Here is a 22,785-nt window from a genome sequence, read left to right as displayed (position 1 = left end):
CCACAGCAATTAGGCATGAATAAGAAATAAAAGGGATCCAAATTGGAAACAAAGAAACAGAATAATTTCTATTTGTAGATCCTAAAGAAGTCACAAAATAACTATTAGATCTAATAAATTAATTCAGCAAAGTTGCAATGTAAAAGATCAACACAAAAAATCAATTGTATTCCTATACATTAGCAATGAACAAGTAGAAAAGGAAATAAAACAATTCCACTTATGATAGCATAAAAAGTAATAAAATACTTGGGAATCAATTTAATCAAAGAGGTATAAGACTTGTACACTGGCCAGATGTGGTGGCTCATGCCTGTAATCCCAGCACTTTGGGAGGCTGAGGAGGGCAGATTACAAGATCAGGAGTTCAAGACTGGCCTGGCCAACATGGTGAAACCCCGTCTCTACTAACAACATACAAAAATTAGTCGGGCCTGGTGGTGTGTGCCTGTAATCCGACCTACTCAGGAGGCTGAGGCAGGAAAATTGCTTGAACCCAGGAGGCAGAGGTTGCAGTGAGCCGAGATTGTGCCACTGCACTCCAGCCTGGGTGACAGAGTGAGACTGTCTCAAAAAAAAAAAAAAAAAACCAAAGAAACAAAAAAACCAAAAAACATTGCTAAAAGAAATTAAAGAATATCTAAATCAGAGAAAAGGCATCCTATGTTAATGGACTGTAATATTTAGTAAGATGGTAATACTCCCCAAACCGATCTACATTGTCAATGCAATTTCTATCAAAATCCCAACAACCTTTTTTATAGAAACAGAAAAGCTGATCCTAAAATTCAGATAGAATTGCAAGGCATCCCAAATAACAAAATCTTGAAAAAGGAAAATGTTAGAGGACTTAAAACACTTGTCAATTTCAAAACTCACTACAAAGGAACTGTTACCAAAATAGTTTGGTATGAGCAGATAGACAGACATTCAATGGATCAGAACTGAAAGTTCTGAAATAAACCCTCACATATATGGTCAACTGATTTTCATCAAGGATGCCAAGACCATCCAACGGAGAAAGAATGGTCTCTTCAACAATAATGCTACTAGGAAAACTTGATATCCACATGCATGTATATGGATGGATGAATGCATGAGTGAAGCTGGACCCCTTACCTTACACCATATACAAAAATTAACTCAAAATGGATCAATGGCCTAAATGTAAGAGCTAAAACTATAAAAATGTTAGAAGAAAACACTGGGATAAATCTTCATAACCTTAGGTTTGGCAGTGAATTCTTAAGTAGTCTTAAAAGCATGGGCAATGCAAGAAAAAATACACAAATAATCAAAATTTAAAACTTTTGTGCACCAAAGGATACTACCAAAAAGTGAAGACAACTTACAGAGTGGGAGAAAATATGTGCAAATTATGTATCTGATAAGGGTCTACTATCAAGAATATATAACACGTTGAGCTGCCAGGTGTTGATGTGGTTAATAAGGACAAGGCAAACTAAAAGTAACAATCAAGTCCTTATTCACTTATTGCCACAGTATAAGCAAGGGGCAAAATGAGAGGTGCTAGTTCTCCAGTGTTTCATTACTTCCCTAGGAAAGGGTCAGATAAATATGCGCTGCAGGGTTGTCGGGGTGGGGCACACTGTCGCACTGCTGAGAAGCCCTGAAGAAGCCTGCTTCCTCTCTGCATCTTTATGAACCCAGGGGTCCACGGGGAGCAGAGGAGGAAGGGCTAGAAGTGGAAAAATACTGAGTCAGATCAGAGAGAAATACCTTAGTCAAAGCCTCCCAAAGGAAGCCTCAGTGAAGGTACCTGGGAAGTGCCTCAGCCAACTCCCCCATCTCCTCATAAGAAGGCCTCCAGTCACCTGAGCTAGGAATGTGTGAGCGTGGCTGCAGGGAGTCTCAGTCACTGCCAGTAAGTACCTCCAGAAAATAGCATACACTGGCATGGAAAAAAAAAAAGAAATTTAACTGAGGAATGCAAGCCCATTTAAGCTATCAGGTCCAGAGAGGCACTGGAATGAAAGAGCAGTCACATCACTCCGCCTTGAGCTAAATAATTATCTCTTGAAGCCACTTGCTATGTGGGCTCTAGGCTAACTGACAAGAAGAAGCCATAACTGCCATATGCTGGACACCCTAACTCATACCCTCTAATTCAACAATGTATAGCCAACCACTGAACAATGATATCCCTGTCAACTACTGAGAATTTCTGTCAAATAACTTTGTATCAGCCCACTCCTTGTTCTCCCTGCCTTTAAAAATTTGCTCGTAACAAGAGCTGAGGGTACACTCCTCAAGGCAACTTAAACACATATCAGGGGCAGCTGTCTTCACTCTGGCTCAAGTAAACTCTTTAAATTCTATTTTATGCCTCAACTCTTCCTTTTAGGTCAACATTTCCTTAGGTATGAGGAAAACAGCTTCCCCCATTGAGTTTGTCAGATAAAGCCTTGTAATTGTCTATAGTGGGCTCAAACATCACATGTAAGATCTTGGCCTGGGGCCAAATTCCTCATAAAGAATTCTAATAACAGAAAGAAAACCAACCCACTGAAAATGAGCAAAGGGCTTGAACAGACATTTCTCCAAAGAAGATACACAAATGGCCAAATAGCACAGGAAAAGAAGTTCAGCCCCTTCCCTAATTAATATTAGAGAAATACAAATTGAAATCACAATGAGATACAATTTCATACTCATCAGGATGGCAATAACTAACCAAAACCAAAAAAAGGGAAAATAACAAGTGTTGTCCAAGATGAAGAGAAATTGGAACTGTTGTATTTTGTTAGTGGAAATGTAAAATAGTGTAGCTTCTGAGAATTCAAATCTCACCCAGGAATTCTACTCCTAGGTACATGACTTAAAATGGAAAAGAATTATAAGAATTCCAATATTTATACACAAAGAGCAATACTATTTATAATAGTCAAAAAGTGGAAAGAACCCAAATGTCCATCAAGAGATGAATGAATAAACAAAATGTGGTGTGTGTATATGTGTGTGTGTGATGGAATCTTATTCAGCCCCAAAAAGGAATGAAATATTGATATATGCTAAAATGTGAATGAACCTCAAAAACATTATGCTAAGTGAGAAAAGAGAGATACAAAGGTCACATGTGATATGTTGGAGATGGGGTACATCTGATTGCCTGGTGTCAGAAGTGTGTTGTGATGAGTTTCAGAGCAAGAAAAACAGTTTGGTTTGGTATCCATCTCATACAGTCATGTACTTTGAGGCTGATGTCACAAACTAGTTTATCATCTCATAAAGTGAAAAAAAAAAAAAAAAAAAAAACCTTAGAAACTCGCCTAACAAACATGTCAAAACACTTTGTCAAGAACTTACAAGACAGAAAAAAAGTGAATTAAATGCTGTACCTAACTAATTTCTCATAAAGATAGAAGATACCACACAAGAGATTTGTTTGATAATCTCCTTAATTTACCATCTTGGATTTGAAGCAAACTTCTCATCTGCTCAGGGTGAGCAGTGCTCAGACACTCCACTGGCAAGAGCAAAAGCTACTTCAAAGAGTCTAAAAACTGGAGAAGAGAAAACACCAGCTGAATTGCAGATATAAGCACCAAGGTTCTTCTGTATCTTATGGAATTCACTTTTCATTAAAGCTACTTTAATATAAAACCTTAATTCCTTGCTTTATTAGAACCCATCAAACAGTTTTATGTTCTTGAGCTACTTAATTATATCCATATGCCAGGAGGGTGGCACACCTAACTCCATGGGGACAGAGGCTCCTATGTTTGGGACTTTCCTGAACCTTACTCTATGTATCTCTCTTCATCTACCTGTTCAATTGTATCCTTTAATTTATCCTTCACAATAAATGGGTAAATGTAAGTAAAATGTTTCCCTGAGTGCTATGAGCCACTCTAGCAAATTAATTGAACCTGAAGAGGGAGTCATGGGAACCCCCAATTTATAGCCAGTTGGTCGACCTGGAGATTGTGGGGTTTCCTACTATACTCTCATATACTCCACTCAACAATTCTGACCCCAGGTGTGTGTGGGGTTTTCTCCACATGGCAAGCAATTCTCCAGTGAACACCAACTCGGTGTACTACAATTCAATTCAATTTTGACACTACCTGGAGTCAGAGTCAACTCCCACAGGTTGCGGGCTCGTCAAACAAGACTGCCCCCCACTTCAGACAACAACTACAAGTAACAGTGTCACCTATACTTCCGAACAACTGGCTTATAAATCAGGAGGGTCCCACAACAACTCTCTCCTCAGATTCAGTTTGCTAGGACAGCTTACAGAACTCAAAGAAACATTTATGTTTTACTCATTTTTTTAATAAAATACTTGATATTACCACGTATATGTTGGAAGGGGCTGGAGCTTCCATGACTTCTCTGTGTGTGGCACCCCCCAAGCAACTCCATGAGTCCAACAACCTGGAAGCTCTCTGAACCTGGTAGTTCAGGAAGTTTTTTTTTTTTTTTTTTAAGCAAACCATTTAATTTTCTTTGAAGGTAAACAAAATATAAAGCTGGATCCCAAGCCCTAAGAATGCCAGAACTATATGTAGATCCAAAATGTGGTGTGATTTTCTCAACAGAGTTCAAAAGGGTCAGAATTCAAAAGCGTTAAAAGGCAGAGAACGGGTGGAATTCATGCACTCCATTCAGGAATTTTGTAAATTACCAGAAATAGACCCCAAGAGTCTTTTAAGGTGGGGGAAAATTCAACTCTTGGTTTTACAGGTAAAGAATGAAGAGTACCAAAAATGTTATGTTCACTTCTCTTAATTTTTGTCACACAATCTGAAGCCGGAGCTATTATATACGCAACTCACAGCAGTTGAAACTGCAGTATTAGGTACAAGACCAGTCCCTCTATCCATTTGCTTCCATGTAATGCCAAAGCAAGGGTGGCCAGAAGCAGAGGGCTGTCAATAGAACAGCTTTTCAAAAAGCACTAAAAGCAAGCAAGAACCTTCTAGCAGCACACTGATTTACTTTATAAGGTTAATTTACAAATTTTAAAAGCTACATTTTCACTTTTTCTCCTTTTCCTCTTCTTCCTTTATATCACTCTTTATGTTTTCTTTATCTTTACCTTTCTCTCCGTCATCTTTTCTATCCTTTTTGCTCTCTCCTTTTCCTGTCCTTCTTTCTTCTCTGCATCCTGGTTGGCAATCTTGTTGTTGATAAGGCTGTGCAGGGCAGCCAAAAACAGACCAGCAAGGCCACGTATATCACCTCCATGTGGTTGTCAGTCTTCAGGTGAAAGGCCTTGACAAACTCATCAGGGCTGACATCTGGCAGCAGGCTGAAGACATCCTACAGCAGGTAGATGATCTGATGGTCTATGGGTAGCCTGCCTGTCACTACTTTTACCTGGTAGCTCCTGATATCCAGAAGCTTGGAGTTCAGTCCCTTTAAGCCATGCAGAGACTTTTTATAATCTGCTGAGAAAGAGTGCCCACGGTAGTGTCTTTGATGTCTCATAAGAAGCATTTGACTCTGACTGCCTCAGTTTCCTCTGCTCTGGTTTCACTGGTCACAAGCTCAAATGTTTTTATGGTTGTAGTTCTATCCACATGAACTTCTTCCACTGAAATCTATGCTTCTGTTGGCAGGCTCAGGTCCTTGGGTTTCACATCAATAATGAGCAAAACAAGAGTTAGGGCAGTATCATTTCATTACTTCATTGATGGCAATGGCATTCTTGTAAAGTTTATGGCCTGTGTGGTGCCACTCAAATATTCTTTCTCTGGCATTTACCTTCTTAAACATTCCATACATGTTTTCCAATTAATCTTGGTCTAAAAATCAGACAGAATCATCTTTGTCATCTTCATAAAAAAGGACTTAGTCATTATCATAAAAAGGGACTGCAAAACTCTTGGACACATCAAGTATTTTCTTTTGCCATGACCCCAGTAGCTTGCTTCTGGTTTCCAGCCTCGCCAAATCAGTTGAATTGATCCACCACACTGAGCAGCAACAGGGGTAGACACCACCTTCTGCACCACCAGCTCTGGCATCACAGCACACCCCATCCCTCAAGGCCTGGCTCCCTGCCACTCACAAACACCGATAGCGGCAAGGACTCCTGCAGCTCCTCCAGTCCCAGCTTCTCTTATTCCAGTTTGGCAGCTGCTGCCAGTTCAGGAACTTTCATGGAGGAGGCTTCATCCAATAGGCATGATGGATTTATTAACTCAACTTCCAGCCCCACTCCTCTTCCCAGAGGATAGCGGGTAGAGCTGAATGTGTTAAGCTTCTAATCATGGCTTGGTCCTTCTGGTGACCAGCCCCATCCAGGAGCCCACCAAGAGTTGCCTCATTAGAGCAAACAATGCTTCTATCACTTAGGAAATTCCAAGAGATTTAGGAGCTCTGTGTCAGGAGCCCAGGTTAAAGACCAAAGATTAGAACAAAAGACTCTCCCAGAAATCCTATCTGGTTTTAGGTTTTAGGTTTTTAAGGGTTTTAGGACCTCTGTCTCAGGAACCAGTCAGCGACTGTCATTAGTCCGTTTTCATACTGCTACAAAGAACTGCCCCAAACTGGGTAATTTATAAAGGAGTTTTAGCTGACTCACAGTTCATTCAGCATGGCTGGGGAGGCCTCAGGCGGAAGGGGAAGCAAGGCACTTTCTTCACAAGGCAGCAGGAATGAGAAGTGCTGAGTGAAGTGGGAAGAGTCTCTTATAAAACCATCAGATTTCATGAGAACTCACTCACTATCATGAGAACAGCATGGGGGAAACTGCTCTCATGATTCAATTACCTTCACCTGGCCTCTCCCTCAAACTGTAGGAATTATAGGGATTACAGGCATTATAATTCAAGATGAGATTTGGGTGGAGACACAAAACCTAACCATATCAGGGCATAGAGAAATTTCTCATTATTTCACATCTCCTTATTGCAATAAGTATGGTGTGGCACATCAACAGTTTCCTTGTTTACAACTAATGCTTTAAAAAAAACAAAGATTATCAAATTCAGACAATTTAAATAGTTGTCTTAAACATTAAGTAACTGTCCTTCACATTCCCAAAGGGAGTCATCTATGTTCAAGTTAAATCATTCTTCTGTTTTCATCTCTGAGTTACAGGAAAATGGTGTCACCTTTCATCTGCCACAACTAGCCCCATATCTAGTACAAACCAGTGAAACCAAAAAACCCTCTCTCTTTTGGCAGCTTATTCGAAAAAATTTTAAGCTGTGGAGCACCCCAGAGACGAATATGGAAGATACTGGCAAATATACCGGCAAATAATTTCACAAAAAACCCAGAAGTTCTAAATGCTATTAACTGAAAGCTTGCTGAGCAGCAATTACCATTTTTTAATGCCTTCAAGATATTAAATATATTTGATTTCTCTTTAAAATCACCCTTCTGCATATAAAAGAGGGTTTGCTGATTAACTTCATAGTTTAAATCCCTGACACAGTAAATGGAAAGAAAACAAAGAAAAAAAAATACTACAACTACTTTAACTATGAACATTTGACCTGACTCCTGAACTTCTCCCCAGTAAAAACCCTGCTAACTACTCCAAAAGTATGCTAAAATCAAAATAATTCTAGATGTCTACTAGGATCATGCTTCAAGAGAACGTGGCTTCCATGTATCTACAATAAGCTTTTTACACTAAAAAATATGGCTAAAGTTGGAAGATGTTATGTTTTTGACACATCTCACACAATACTTTGTGGATTATATGTAAAAATCTATATGAGTACAACCAATTCACTGATAATCTGAAGATTAGGGCAAGAAATCATTTTCTCCCCCAACTATAACAGATTTGTATATGCCAAATGGCTTCTGATTTTCTTGAAAAACTTATTTTGATCTAATGAGTTGGTGAACTTTCATAGTTGTGTTGAAACATTTATGTATGACTATCAATCCTACATCTGATATCCTCCAACAAATTTATCAGTCTGGAGCTTTAATAGAAGCATTTTGATAGTTAATTTTGTCACTAGGCCTGCTCATAATATTTTGTAGCCACACAGGTACATATGTAAGTTATAAATAGCAAATGAACTGTGGTTTAGTGATACTTTTATTAAGTTCCTATCTTTTTAAAAATGTGTCCCAAATGAGGTTAAATGTTATGCTCCTAATCTGATTTTTCCCATAAGCCTTGTGGTTTTTATTGCATGACTATACAATGCAGTGGCGACATTTACAAATGCACGTGTCGTGTTATAATAGAACTCACTGAAAACCAACTACTGCCCCATGTATCAACATGGATGAATCCTGATGTTAAGCTAAAATGGCATATGTAGTGGTGGAGGGTATTGGAAGGCAACAGTGAAGGAGTTAAACAGTTTTAGCTCCTTATAAATTTGCCTGGGCCTAGAATTAGAAGGATATCTTAGACTGTCCAGGCTGCCATAACAAAATATCTTAGATTGGACAGCTTATAAACAAGATAAATTTCTCACAGATCTGGAAGTTGGGAAGTTCAAGATCAAAGCACTAGCAGATTTGGTGTCTGGTGAGGGTGCTCTTCCTCACAGATGGTGCCTTCTATGTGTCCTCACATGGCAGAAGGGAAGGAATTAGCTAATGCTCTGAAATCTCTTTTATAAAGGCACTAATCCAATTCTCAAAGGCCCCATCTTCTGATACTATCACACTGGGGATTAGATTTCAATGTATGAGTTTGGAGGGTACACATTTAGCCTACAGCAAAGGCTTCACAACTATACCCTGTGTATATAAGAATTGGATTTGTGGCTGGGCATGGTGGCTCATGCCTGTAATCAATCCCTGTACTTTGGGAAGCCGGGACAGGAGGATTGTTTGAGTCCAGGAGTTCGAGACCACCCTGGGCAACATAGTGAGACCCTGTCTCATTAAAAAATAAAAAAAAGAAGATTAAAAAAAAGAATTGGATTTATAATACTTGCCCTTTTTGTTATGTATGAGTGCTATAAAACAAATTATTTGGGGGAAAAAAGTATATAGTGTGATATATTTAAGTTCAAAAATCAGCAAAATAAATCAACATATTTTTGTTATAATACTCAGTAAGACCATTAAAAAAAAGATGAGAACTATAAAGATACAATCCCTCGAGAGAGAATAGAAGGGAGATTACAGCTAGAAATGGGTAAAATTCAAGTTTGTTAGTTGAATGGTAGGCAGATGGGTATTTTTTATATCAGTTGTTCTTCAAAACATGGTCTGGGGACCACAGGGAATCTAAGACTCTTTCAGAGGGTATGCGAGGTCAAAGAAGTCAAAGCTATTTCCATAAAAAGACTAAGATGTGGCTGGGCGCGGTGGCTCATGCCTGTAATCCCAGCACTTTGGGAGGCTGAGGTGGGCGAATCAACTGAGCTCAGGAGTTCAAGACCAGCCTGGCCAACATGGTTAAACCCTGTCTCTACTAAAAATATAAAAAATTAGCTGGGCGTGGTGGTGGGTGCCTGTAATCCCAGCTACTCAGGAGACTGAGGCAGGAGAATCGCTTGAACCTGGGAGGCGGAGGATGCAGTGAGCTGAGATCGCACCATTGCACTCCAGCCTGGGCGACAAGAGCAAAACTCCATCTCAAAGAAAAAAATAAACAAACAAACAAATAAATAAAGACTAAGATGTGATTTGTCTTTTGCACTCTTGTTCTCACAAAAGTGAACAGTAGTTTTCCAGCAATCTAGCCATGCTTATCACAACAGATTGAACGCAAAAGCAGTTATAAGAATCCCGCTGCCTTCTATTAAGTCAGTCATTAAAAGATTTGCAAAAATGTACAACAATGTTACTTTTAATATTTTCATAATATGTTATTTATCTTAACATGTGGTTGTTTTTTAATGAATTAATAAACATTTTAAAATTTTCAGTTCTAAGTTTTAATTCAGCAAATATAGCTAGATAATGAACCATATAAAGAAAAGCTCTTTGGGATCTCCTATAATTTTAAAAAATGTAACAGAATCTTGAGGTCAAAAAATTTGAGAACCACTTTAAACCTTACAGCTGATAAACACACAACACATGACTTTTTGTATGTAGGAAATATTTCATATTAGTAAAGTTAAAAAAAAACATAGTGTAGTGAAAAGACAATGAAAAAACACATCACCACCACCACCAAGTGCTGCTGTATATGGAAAAGCTTGTTACAATGGTTTCTACCTATGTATAGATATGGCTTACCTATATTCAGTCTGAGAGACACAATCATAAAGTTCCTGGGCAGTAAATTTGACATTTTTATTTACCTGAAAGGAACCAAGATATAGTTATTAAAAATTATATTAAATAAAATGAGTGATGGCAGCAAAATTAGAGTAGCCCATATTCTGAGAGGAAAGTTCAAATTTCTAGTTACTGCATAAAAAGGATTAAACGGTAACAATAAGAAGTGCAATGACCATAATGCTAACATGGAACTGTGTGCAAAAATATGAATCCCACTGTTACAACTTAATCTGTTAGTAGAACCAGCAGAGGTGAGATGGACCTAGACATAGTAGAGATCAAATGGACAGAAAAACACAAATAAGATTATAAACAGCAGACAGTTCTATCTGGTTTAGGAAAAAGTCTTATTTATAGACATTTTCTAAAGAAATATATTTTTCAGATTATTGGAGTCTACATGTTTAAACTTATAGGTTTAAGTTAATAAATATCTGTAATTCAGAGATATAATTTATAATACCACAAATATAAAAATATTTCATCATATAAAAACTAGCTGTGGCACACATATGGAAGATACAGTGAAGGAATCTTTTATTTCTTGAAACTTACTATAGATTTAGACAACATTCCTATTTATCTACAAGGGAGAATCTGAAAACTTGCAGAGAAAAATTATTTTGATCAGCCTAAATTTTCAGAAATTTAGAATTAGTAAAAGGAAACAATAAGGCTAATTTCTATTCAATTTACTTAAAAAAATATTTCTAAGTGTTGCTAGCTGGCATGCATTTTTTGGTGAGGAAGAATGATACCACCCTGATTTAATTACTACTAATTTAAAGATTCATATCATAAAAGTCTTCTATACGATTCAATGTATTGCTTATTGGTAAAAACTCCATGACTTTCTTCAATGTTTTCATAGAAAGTTTACCATATTTGTATAGAAAACGTTTCATTCACTGAAAGTTTAAAAATATGCAGTTTTTTGGCCAGATGTAACAGCTCACGTCTGTAATCCCAGCACTTTGGAAGGTCAAGGTGTGAGGATCATTTGAACCCAGGAGTTTGAGACTAGCCTGAGCAACATATGACACCCTGTCTCTATTAAAAAAAAAATTATATATTTATATACACACACACATATATATGGTTTTCCAAATATTTAAATGAATATAATATGGATATTTTGCTTAACGTTAGCATATATTTATATATTTACTAGTATTTATATAATATTTGATATCATATTTAATGATTATATGAAATTGGTATACAATTTACCACAATTTTTATTAAAAGAATCTTCTAAAAATATTATAAAATATTCATTTAAACTATCAACCAGTCCACTTCTTCCTTCTTTACATGTTCTGCCTTCTCCTAAGGGCCGCTGATATTTTCACCATAGCCACACATTACGGGACCTACAATGTATCAGAACACAGGCCACCAAATGTCAACACATTGCAGATATTTGGTCAGAGGATGAAGGGAATGATCCATTTTCTATCAACTGTTGAGAAAAATCAGCTGAAAAACTGACTTTGAATCTGTTAAATATGAATATAAAATAATTTATGTTAAGCTTTTAATAGATTTTTTAAAAAAATATCTAGATTTATCTTTAGTTGTAAAAGCAACCATCCACATACATTTAGACATTTATCCAAGAACACAGCTGGAAGTATAAAGGTGACATAATTCCAGGTTACAGCAGATAATTTACAAAGTAGGTAGTTACTTTACTAATAAAGAAAAACTGAAGCACAGTCTCATGATGGTCTGCTTCACCATATTAATTAATTTTGACTACGAAGACATTTTCACTTACCCATATTGAGACATTTGAAATTACAACTGTTAAATATCACCTCCATGGTTAAATGAACAATTTTAATTTCCAGGGGAAAAAATAGCTAAAAGATGCCACTGTTAGCAAACATTAGAGTTGTGACTATAAAGTGAATTGTGAAATGGGTATCATTACTTTTTAATTGTGCTACTTACAATAAAAGCCAGATGTTAGAAATGGCTTATTTTTAATTTAAAAATTCAAGAAAAGGCAAAGGAGAAGTATAAAAATAGTCAAATTCCTTAAAAGATTTACAGTCCTACCATTGTTTTTTATATTAGACAAATATATCCAATGTAGTAACTGATGTAGGAAAAGTAATTCTTTTAAGAGAAATGATTTTTAAAATCTGTGAATCAGTCAGGCACAATGGTGTGTGCCCCTAGTCCCAGCTACCTGGGATGCTGAGGTAGGAAGATTGCTTGAGCCTAGGAGTTCAAGGATCTAGTGTGTCATGACTGTGCCTGTGAACAGCCACTGCACCCCAGCCTGGGCAACACACTAAGACCCTGTCTCTAATATATATTATATATATATCTGACATATATATATATATGATTCTTAGATCTACATATTCTTTTTTAATTTTTAAATTTCTTTGTTTATATCACAAGATATCATCAAGCAACAGATCCATATATTCTTATAATTAATAAGTTAGGTACTTTCTTCTAATACTCTTGGCAATAGAAAGTACTAAATTATAAAGAACTATGCCCCAGAATTTTCCAGCGTATGTAATTTTAAAATCCTATTGTTCATATATATTTTAGAGCTGGAGTCTTGCTGTGTCACCCAGTCTGGAGTGCAGTGGCATGATCATGGCTCACTGCAGCCTTGAACACCTGGCCTCAAGTGATCCTCCCACCTCCAGCCTCCTGAGATGCTGGGATTACAGCCACCATGCCCAGTTCCACATATATATTTTTGTTAGACTTAAGGTTTTGATTTGAAATTCAGAAAGTAAGATGAAATAATTATATGAATCATCTCAAAAGAGGAAGTTTTCTTAATAATCATATAATGTGGTGATAAAGAATTAAGGCTCTTATTTATTTATTTATTTACTTATTTATTTGAGACAGAGTCTCACACTGTTGCCAGGGCTGGAGTGTAGTGGCGCAATCTTGGCTCTCTGTAACCTCTGCCTCCTGGGTTCAAGCCGTTCTCCTGCCTCAGTCTCCTGAGTAGCTGAGATTACAGGCATCCACCACCATGCCCGGCTAATTTTTTTGTATTTTTAGTAGAGACAGAGTTTCACTATGTTGGCCAGGCTGGTCTTGAACTCCTGACCTCATGATCTGCCCGCCTCAGCCTCCCAAAGTGCTGGGATTACAGGCATGAGCCACTGTGCCCGGCGTATTTTAACTTTTTTGAGACAAGAGTCTCACTGTGTCAGCCAGGCTGTAGTGCAGTGGTGCAATCTCGGCTCACGGCAACCTCCACCTCCTGGTTCAAGCAATTCTCCAGCAATTCAGAAAATAAGATGAAATAATTATATGAATCATCTCAAAAGAGGAAGTTCTCTTAATAATCATATAATGTGGTAATAAAGAATTAATAAGGCTCTTATTTATTTATTTATTTGAGACGGAGTCTCATATTGTCACCCAGGCTGGAGTGCAGCGGCACGATCTTGGCTCTCTGTAACCTCCGCCTCCTGGGTTCAAGCGCCTCTCAGCCTTATGAGTAGCTGGGATTGCAGGCCCTCGCCACCACTCCTAGCTAATTTTTGTATTTTTAGTAAAGATGGGGTTTCATCATGTTGGCCAGCCTGGTCTCAAACTCCTGACCTCAAGTGATCCATCTGCCTCAGCCTTCAAAAGTGCTGAGATTATAGATGTGAGCCACGGCTCCCGGCTGAATTAAGGCTGACTCCTACAAAGCCCATATAAACACCATTGGTTGCTTAACTAAAACTAGTTAACCATCACCCTCCCCCTTTTTTTTTGAGATAGGGTCTTGCTCTGTCAACCAGGCTGGAGTGCAGTGGTATGAACATGGCTCACTGCAGCCTTGACCTCCCGGACTCAGACAATCTTCTCGCCTCAGCCTCCCAAGGAGCTGGGACCACAGGTGCATGCCACCATTCTGGCTAATTTTGTTTGTTTTTTAGAGAGATGGGGTCTCGCTGTGTTGCCAAGACTGGTCATGAACTCCTGGGTTCAAGCGATCCACTGACCTCAGCCTCCCAAAGTGCTAGGATTACAGGCGTGAATCACCGAGCCTGGTTCTTACCTACTTAACACTTATCAAACACTCATCTGTGCCTGGTACTGTTTGGAGCACTTTACATATTTTACATTACTGAATCTTTGCAGAATACAAATAATTTACCTACTATTGTTACTCTCATTTTATAGATGAAGAAATTGAGACAAGGAGAATTAAATAACTCTTCCTAGTTAATAAGTAGAAGAACCAACATTTAAGCACAGGTAGTTTGACCTCAGAGTCTGTGTTCTTAATCACTGGCTTCTTAATGGAAGATGTGGCACACAAAAAGTTACGAAGAGCTAACTAGGAATAAAAGTGAAGAAATATACTTAAAGGAGTTTGACTTCATAAGAAATGTGAGACCTGAATATATGCCACATTCCTTCATTTAGAATGTTTTAAAAATTAAACACATACACACACAAAATTGAAAGTAATAATGTTAGAGGAAACATGAACAAAGAGCATTAAGCAACTAGAAATTGACAATCAACAGAATACCCGCTTCGGTTCAGTAATGATAAGGAGAGCACGCAGGTTAATTTACAAAATACACTGAAGCCTCATTTAGTTCTACCTCCAGGGTTTATGTTGCCACTATAAAGGAAACTAAATTATAGCTTTTCTTTCCAGTAATAAGTATTTCTCAACCAGGAGTTCTTCCTTTCTGAGGTATTCTGGGTATGTAAGTTGGATGGAGAGATGGAATACTTTTGGTTGTCACAACTGGGATAGCTACAGGCATTTAGTACCTGATGTACAGGGATGTTAAACATCCTGCATTTTAAACATCCACACAACGAAGAATTGACCTGTCCAAAATGCCTGTAGCACCCCTGATGAGAAACAATTTCGCACTGGAGAAAGTGTGTTATTTTAGGACTCTCATATTTTTACTTAGGGAATGAAAGAAAAAATTGACTATGTCACTGGCAGGGAGGAGGGGAGGAAATGGACAGTTGTAGGTCACAGGATAGGAAGTTGCAGATATGTAGGATGAACAAGCCTACAGATCATACAACACGAGGTCTATAGTTAATAAGACTGCATTATATTCGAAAGTTTTGCTAAAAGAGTACATTTTAGGTGCTCTTGTCACACACACAAAAAGGGGTAACTGTGAGATAATTGATATGTTTATTTACTTACCTACAGAAACCATTTCACTATGTATAACATATCAAAACATCATGCTATACACCTTAAATATAGGTTTTTAAAAGGGAGAAAAAAGAATATGTCACTGACAAACTTTTATGGCATTCAATAATTTAAAGCAAATATCAATTAAATGGCATATCATTATGTTTTAGAACTCCTACTATGTTTATTTACATTAAAACTTGTTTAAAGTAGAAATGTGATAAATATTTAAAAATATTTCCCATACCTCATAGTTGATTAGGAAGTTATAGAGGGTCTCAACATCTTGATAATTACTGTTTGGGGCCAAAATCCTAAAAAATAAAATAAAAACAAAGGTGGGGGGGAATAAATGATTTCAGAAAAAACCAAGACCTTGAACTTTCTCCCAAAACATACCCATCCCATGAGAGATAACTTACCGTTTGATAAGCTTAAAGGTTTATAATATTTTTAAAAATCAATTAAAAATTATAAAACCAGAAACTTAATTCAACACAGGTCAACTTATTAAAATGTTTTTGCTTATTTAAATTCATACTTATAACATCAATTAATCAACAACTATAAGCATTCTTACACGTGAAGTTATAGTTCACATTTTAAGTTACAATAATACAGATTTCTCAAACAATAGAAATGTGAAGTGCATTTATACAGTCTATGCATAGAATAGAAATGTGAAGTGCATTTATACAGTCTACGCATAGATAGAAATGTGAAGTGCATTTATACTTCATATCTGTTAAGCTCCAGACAAAGCTTGAGTATTTCCCACAGAAATGTTCAACCAGTCCAGACAGACAACTGATGAAATCAGCCACTTAAAAGACATCCTAATAAAAGATCTTGATTAAATTCAAATAACATTGCTTTAACTATCAGCCTACAGCTCCACGAAAAATCAATAGATTATATAAATTGTTGAAGATAACACTTATTTACAAAAAAATAACAAATGACAGAAACAGAAATAAAACAACTTTTAAAATTTACTTTGTTGAGACCAGGTCTCACTCTGTCGCCCAGGCTGGAGGGCAGTGGTGTAATCACGGCTCAATGCAGCTTCAATCCCCTGGGCTCAAGGGATCCTTCCACCTCAGACTCCCAAGTAGCTGGGACTACAGGCAAGCGCCACCAAGTTGGGCTAATATTTTAAAAAATCAGTTTTGTAGAGATGAGGTCTCCCTATGTTGCCCAGTCTGGTCTCGAATGTCTGGGCTCAAGGGATCCTCCCACTTCAGGCTCCCAAAGTTCTGGGATTATAGGTGTGAGCCACAGCACCAGGCCATAAAAATAAAGAAGGGAAGAACATATTTTTCCTTCTAGTAGTAAAGTATTAATTCTCATTTTCTTATACTAAATATTTTTTCCATCCTTTCAGCATGAATACTGTTTTTCTTTTCAGAAAAAAAAAAAGGGAAGTAAACCAGCTTGTCATTTTGGTACAGTGTAGTGCCTGTGAGTACTGTCTGCCTCAGCTGTGTGAGCTTTGTCTAGCTGTGTGACCTCTGGGGAGTTACTCAACTTCTATGTGATTTATCTTCTTATCTGTTAAATTAGGATAACTATCCCTACTTCATAGGGCTACTGCAAGAATTAAATGAGTTACTAGAAGAAAAGTCATTATAACAGCATATGGAATACAGCAAGTACTATATAGTATATGTCAATTATAACAGTGACAGTAACAACTATCATCATCATCTAATACAGGTGCTCCTTGACTTATAATGGGGCTATACCCAGAAAAACCCATCGTCAATTGAAAACATCCTAAGTAGGAGTGCATTTTGACTTGTAATATTTTCAGTTTATGACAAGTTTATCAGAAGATAACCCTAACCCCATGGTAAGTCAAGGATTGTACTAAATGCTTTGCACCATCATAGAATTGAAAAATCCTAAAACAAACCATTATAAACTGGAAACCATCTGTAGTTTCAAGCCATAAAATACATAAACATTGATATAACTAATGAGAAATCAAGCCACCTTGGTTAATTTTTAAATTCCTAATGGCTTTTAACACTGTCTCCAGGTCTTTATGTCCTTGCCAATACTTGATTCTGTCAGACGTGATAATTAACTGTTCTCAATAATCTTAATTATATCCTTAGACTATTTGGCCTTTATTATACTTGTGGGAGAGCTTTTATAAATTGTTTTTCGGGACATAGTCAGATTTTTAAAGGTCCCTTGGAGGGGGCATACATACAGAACATCTTTAAGAATATGCAACAACCTCCATAAGAATACTATTTCATAGAAAAAGTTTTTCTTCCAACAAGTAATTTTAAAATACACACACACACACACACACACAACCTTTCAACCCCCCAAAAAAGCCCTGAGGAATACCACATAAGGAGAAGGGTCCATACATAATTTGCTTGGGTAATACATATGGAGAAGGATCCATACATAATTTGCTTAAAACATGAAGACAAAGTTCTCTAGATAAGTTAAACCAATCCTTTAGAAAGGCAATGGGAAACAAACTAGTGTGTTCTAACTTGATAACCAAGTGAAAACAAACTATCAGTCATGTGGAATAATTTATACCTATTCTTTTGTATGGCTTTAGAAATAATCTGAAGTGTCCATAAAAGAGGGTGAGAAAATTAGATAAAACAAGATGTTCTATATTAAGAGGCTAGTAAGTTTAACATACTATATTAGACTCCAGAGGACGAGACAAACTCTAGTGAATAACGTCCAACCCTCACAGTGTATTTGATGAGTAAATAAAAATGTAAAATATGTACTCAAGATGCCCAGATCAGAACAAGGGACTCTTTATTTTCTCATTCAACAACTCTTTGAGACCTGGGCCCCTGGATACAACGCTGAACGATCCAGAGTAGCCCAAAGCCTCATAGTTCTAAAGAGCACATGAAAGAAACAAATCCTGACCAGACACAGGGAGATAATAAAGGAAGAAAAATATCTCATTCTTGTCCATTTGGTCATCTCTTCCAACTTTTCAATGGCTGCTTGTAAACAGATTAAGAAACACAGGAATTTTAAGTTTCTAAGAAAGAAGTAATTTGTTCTAAATGTAAATAGTTATTTCACAAAATATCACAGAATTGTATTCTAATGAAAAAAGGCGGCCGGGCGCGGTGGCTCAAGCCTGTAATCCCAGCACTTTGGGAGGCCGAGACGGGCGGATCACAAGGTCAGGAGATCGAGACCATCCTGGCTAACATGGTGAAACCCCGTCTCTACTAAAAAAATACAAAAAAAAAAAACTAGCCGGGCGAGGTGGCGGGCGTCTGTAGTCCCAGCTACTCGGGAGGCTGAGGCAGGAGAATGGCGTAAACCCGGGAGGCGGAGCTTGCAGTGAGCTGAGATCTGGCCACTGCACTCCAGTCCGGGCGACAGAGCGAGACTCCGCCTCAAAAAAAAAAAAAAAAAAAAAAAAAAAAAAGAAAAAAGGCTTATTGGGATCTCACTGTCATTCAGATATATTACTTTTATAATCAGATAAAAACTATATATGTTACTTTTTAAAACAAGGATATATATTATAGGATATGTGATAAGATTTTTTATTTTGAAAGATGGTTGGAGGTAAACTGAGCCCAGAATGGACTGAACAACTTTATTAAAATGCAGTCAACTTGCGGTTGAATTTAGACTTCATTACATCCTATGAACTCTGAATATGAGAGAATGGAATGTGGCCTGGCACAAAAAATTGCAAACTTTTACTCACTAGAAATACAGCTTGTTGAAAAGACATAGAAAATAAAATAGAGAAAATGCCTTAGTAATTCCCCACACAAAAATTCTTGAGAGGTCAGCCTTCTCTAAAGTTTTCTCATTCTTTTTTTCTTATACCAGTATGAAGACAAAAGGCTTTTTGAATGAAAGTCCTAAAATCACCCTTCAATGGCAACTCTTTAAAAGAATGGTGGAATCAAGAAATTAGCCCTTGGGGAAAATATTTCTTAGACAATGACCATTTTTTAAATTTATAAATATATTCACATTTGTCATTTAAAAAGAAATTCATAACAATCACATTAAGTATATATTAAATGCATATTTGCTCAAATGCATATCAAGCTATGAAATATTTTAAAAATAAGATATGGTCCATTATCCTCAAGTGGTTTATAATCTTAAAATTTCACTCTTAAATTCTGGAATGAGTTTTTGGAAACAGATGTTGAAGCAGGATGTAATCCGCAGCTCACAGCTGGATATGCTCTGGTTTCCTTTACAACAGTATCAATAACAACACATAATGAGTTACTAAACACATAAGTCTGACCCTGCTTTACATACACCATCTCCTTGAATTTAATTATGTAGCCCAGCTTTAACACCCTAAATTTGGTTTTGCGATCTTGATCAAGTTGCCTGCTTTTCTGTATCTCGGCTCCTTACCTGTGAAATGGGGATAAAGTAGTGTTAACCCCATAAAGTTACCGTACAAATTAAGTAATGCATCTACAGTGTTTAGCGCACACAGTACATACTCAGTAAATATTAGCTGTTATATAATAATCACTTTTCAGATATAGAAACCAAGGTCCAACATTTTAAGATACTTGCCCAAGATTACACAGTGAGTGGTGGTAAATATTCAAATCTCCTTGGGTTTGATTCTAGGACTCATACTTTTCCCACCAATAAAAGGACAACCAACACCATTTTCTTGCCTTTAAATTATTTTACAAAATCAAATGAAATAAAGTCCATTTAAAATAGTTAAAGTATTGCTTTTATATGTAAGCAAAAAAAAAAAAAAAGCTGCCTTTTATCAAATGCTTCTGGCAAATTATTTCACGTATGTTCAAACACTAATGTAGTTGTTTTATCTTGATCAGAGCCACAAAGCAAGTTGGTTAACAGAACTGACACTCACTAGAGGTCCTGACTCAGTCACACAGGTACTGTGAATATTCTATTTATCCATGAACAATTAGCATTAATGTTAATCTGAATTAAACGAATTTCATTTCTATATAACTCAATATCAGATAAAAATCAATACATCTCTTCAAGAAAAAAAAAAGACCATGCCACTCAAGGTTTAAAAAAAAATTTTCCCCCAAATACCAGTCAAGGGAAGCAGTGGGAGTGGAGAAGAAATCTGTAACTGGTTGTGATAAACCGCCACTCAAGTTTTTACAGACAAAAGAGAATAACCTGACTAAAATTCTTAAATGATGCATTAAAATGGACTAAATTTTCCATTTGAATTTTAAAAATTCAAATAAAACTTATCTCCTATTTAGAAAAAATAAAGTTGCAGACTCAGGAACAAGGAAATAAATCTAAAATATTCCAGTTTAACATTTAATTCTAGAAATTCAAAAAAGTGAAATATATTCTTGGACATTTATAAATAACAACTTACAACCCACAGAACTGAATAAATTGAGGTCCCTTCTGGCAAGACAATGATTTACATTAATATAATATTTAAAATAGTTTTAGAGAGTGTGAAAAAAATTGAAGTTTTAAAAGGAATTGCAAGAAGTGGAAATGTTTACTATTTTAAAAACTCACTTTTATATTCTCTATAGCTAATAAATGAGTCAAAGTTTAAATATTATGAAGCACTTACATTGTTATTGAGGATAACAAAATCATTTATTGAGCATCCACTAAGTGCAAAGGACTGAATAAATGCTATCTCCTTTAATCTCTATAATTTAATAAAGCAACTCTTTCAACTCCATATTAGGAAACAAACACAGAAAAGGCTAATCATTATCTAGGTAACAAAGCCGGTGAATGGATGGAACCAGAATTCAACTTCAGACCACTCTGAGGCTCAAAGCTCTGTTCTTCTCATTTTAATACAGTGACATGCCTGAACAATATTATCAAATTGGATTTTGCTGATGATGAATTTAAGTTATGTTGCTGATAAACTCAGTGAAAATTTATCAAATCCACAATGAGGAAACACTAAGGAAAAAAGTCTTGGATCTCAGAGCACTTTTAGGGGGGATTATTTATTTCAAGTAAAACTAAAATTATACATTTTCTATAGTTAATTTGGAAAATCAGCTATGCAAATGAGAGCTAGCCATCAGTCCTAGATTTTGAAAAAAAATGCCATATATAGTTAAAATGGTCAATGAGCAATTAAACAATTTAAGCAAAATTAATTGTTAAAACTTTATGTTTCTATTTTTCCTTCAAAGATAAAAATTTGTAAGCTTATTATACTAATTACATATAGGTTGACTATACTAATTACATATAAGTATTAAACATAAAAACTTTTGACAAAAGTTTGGACAAAGTTCAGAATTAAAATTTGATCTACTCAGAATACTAGAAATCTTTTATTTTTTAAGTTGGTGGTGGGAATAGGAATTACAGGTAATTTTATAGGTATAAAATTATAGGTAATTTTATAGGTATAAAATTATAGGTAATTTTATAGGTATAAAATTATAGGTAATTTTATAGGTATAAAATTATAGGTAATTTTAATGACTATATTTCAAATTAACTTAAAAAGCAATTCTAGAGTAGGAAAATATCATTTGATAGTTAAAAGAACAGATATGTCTTAATGTTTGTTAGACATAAACATACATACAATTAGAATATACTAATAAATACTACAGCTTTCTGTTAATTTTGCAGAAGAGTTAAAACACGATATATACCATAAAAACTTCAACCAATCCTGTCTTTTATCTTGGGTCACCAGCCTATTCCTCTCCTGTATTTTCTTCATTAGCATTGAAACATAATAATATAATGGTTGTGATCACAGTCTCTCTGGAGCCAGCCAGCCAGAGTTAAAATCAGAGGTTTACTGTTTTCCAGCTAAGTGATATCAGATAACTTATTTTACCTCACTATGCTTCATTTCTCATTTGTAAAACAGGGACAACAATAGTACTTATGTCACAGGGCTATTAAGATGATTAAATGAGTTAACATAAGTAACACACTTGGAACAATACTTGGCCAATAAAATATTAGCTACTACTATTATTATTTTATTTCTTATCTTTGAAAACACCACAAATTATCACATAGCTTGTCAACTAAGAACCAAATGAACATTCAATTCAAGCTGTTTGGGGACTTGTTCTCTTCTCGTAAGGCATCTCCAGCAGTGAATTTTTACATCATTCATATGAATAGTAATGGGCTTCTCTCCTTAGTCCTGATATTGACAATAAACATCAATAGGAGAAATCAAGAAAAGTGAAAGGCAAAAGATGTCGCTATATACTTAACCACATTTTTAATCCCTATTGATTATTGGAAAAAAGGTTAAAAAAAAAAAAAAAAGGAGCCAAGTGTGAACAAAACCATGATTGTTATCAGTGTTATCAGTAGAGAACCCAGTCTGTGAAATATTTTATGGACAGGAGGGAACACAGGAACTATGTCCTACCCACTGGCTACCATCTAGGTGAGGAAAGACTGTTTCACATTACCAG

General features: G+C 36.1%; 1 protein-coding gene and 1 pseudogene across 9 annotated transcripts in view; both read right to left on the bottom strand.

Annotated features, from left to right (window-relative positions):
• Positions 1-22,785, bottom strand: part of SWT1 (SWT1 RNA endoribonuclease homolog) — a 146,123-nt gene that overhangs the window by 4,946 nt on the left and 118,392 nt on the right. For all 9 annotated transcript variants that reach the window (XM_033196718.1, XM_033196720.1, XM_033196719.1 and 6 more), the window contains 2 exons: positions 15,600-15,666; positions 10,147-10,211 (listed from right to left, as the gene is read on the bottom strand). In XM_033196718.1, the coding sequence (XP_033052609.1) occupies positions 10,147-10,211; positions 15,600-15,666 (132 nt within the window). The remainder of the gene's footprint in view (positions 1-10,146; positions 10,212-15,599; positions 15,667-22,785) is intronic.
• Positions 3,264-6,579, bottom strand: LOC117074835 (annotated as a pseudogene).

Source organism: Trachypithecus francoisi, unplaced genomic scaffold (assembly GCF_009764315.1).
Source record: "Trachypithecus francoisi isolate TF-2019V2 unplaced genomic scaffold, Tfra_2.0 Lachesis_group5, whole genome shotgun sequence".
Lineage (NCBI taxonomy): Eukaryota > Metazoa > Chordata > Mammalia > Primates > Cercopithecidae > Trachypithecus > Trachypithecus francoisi.
This window is presented reverse-complemented; position numbering and strand designations above follow the sequence as displayed.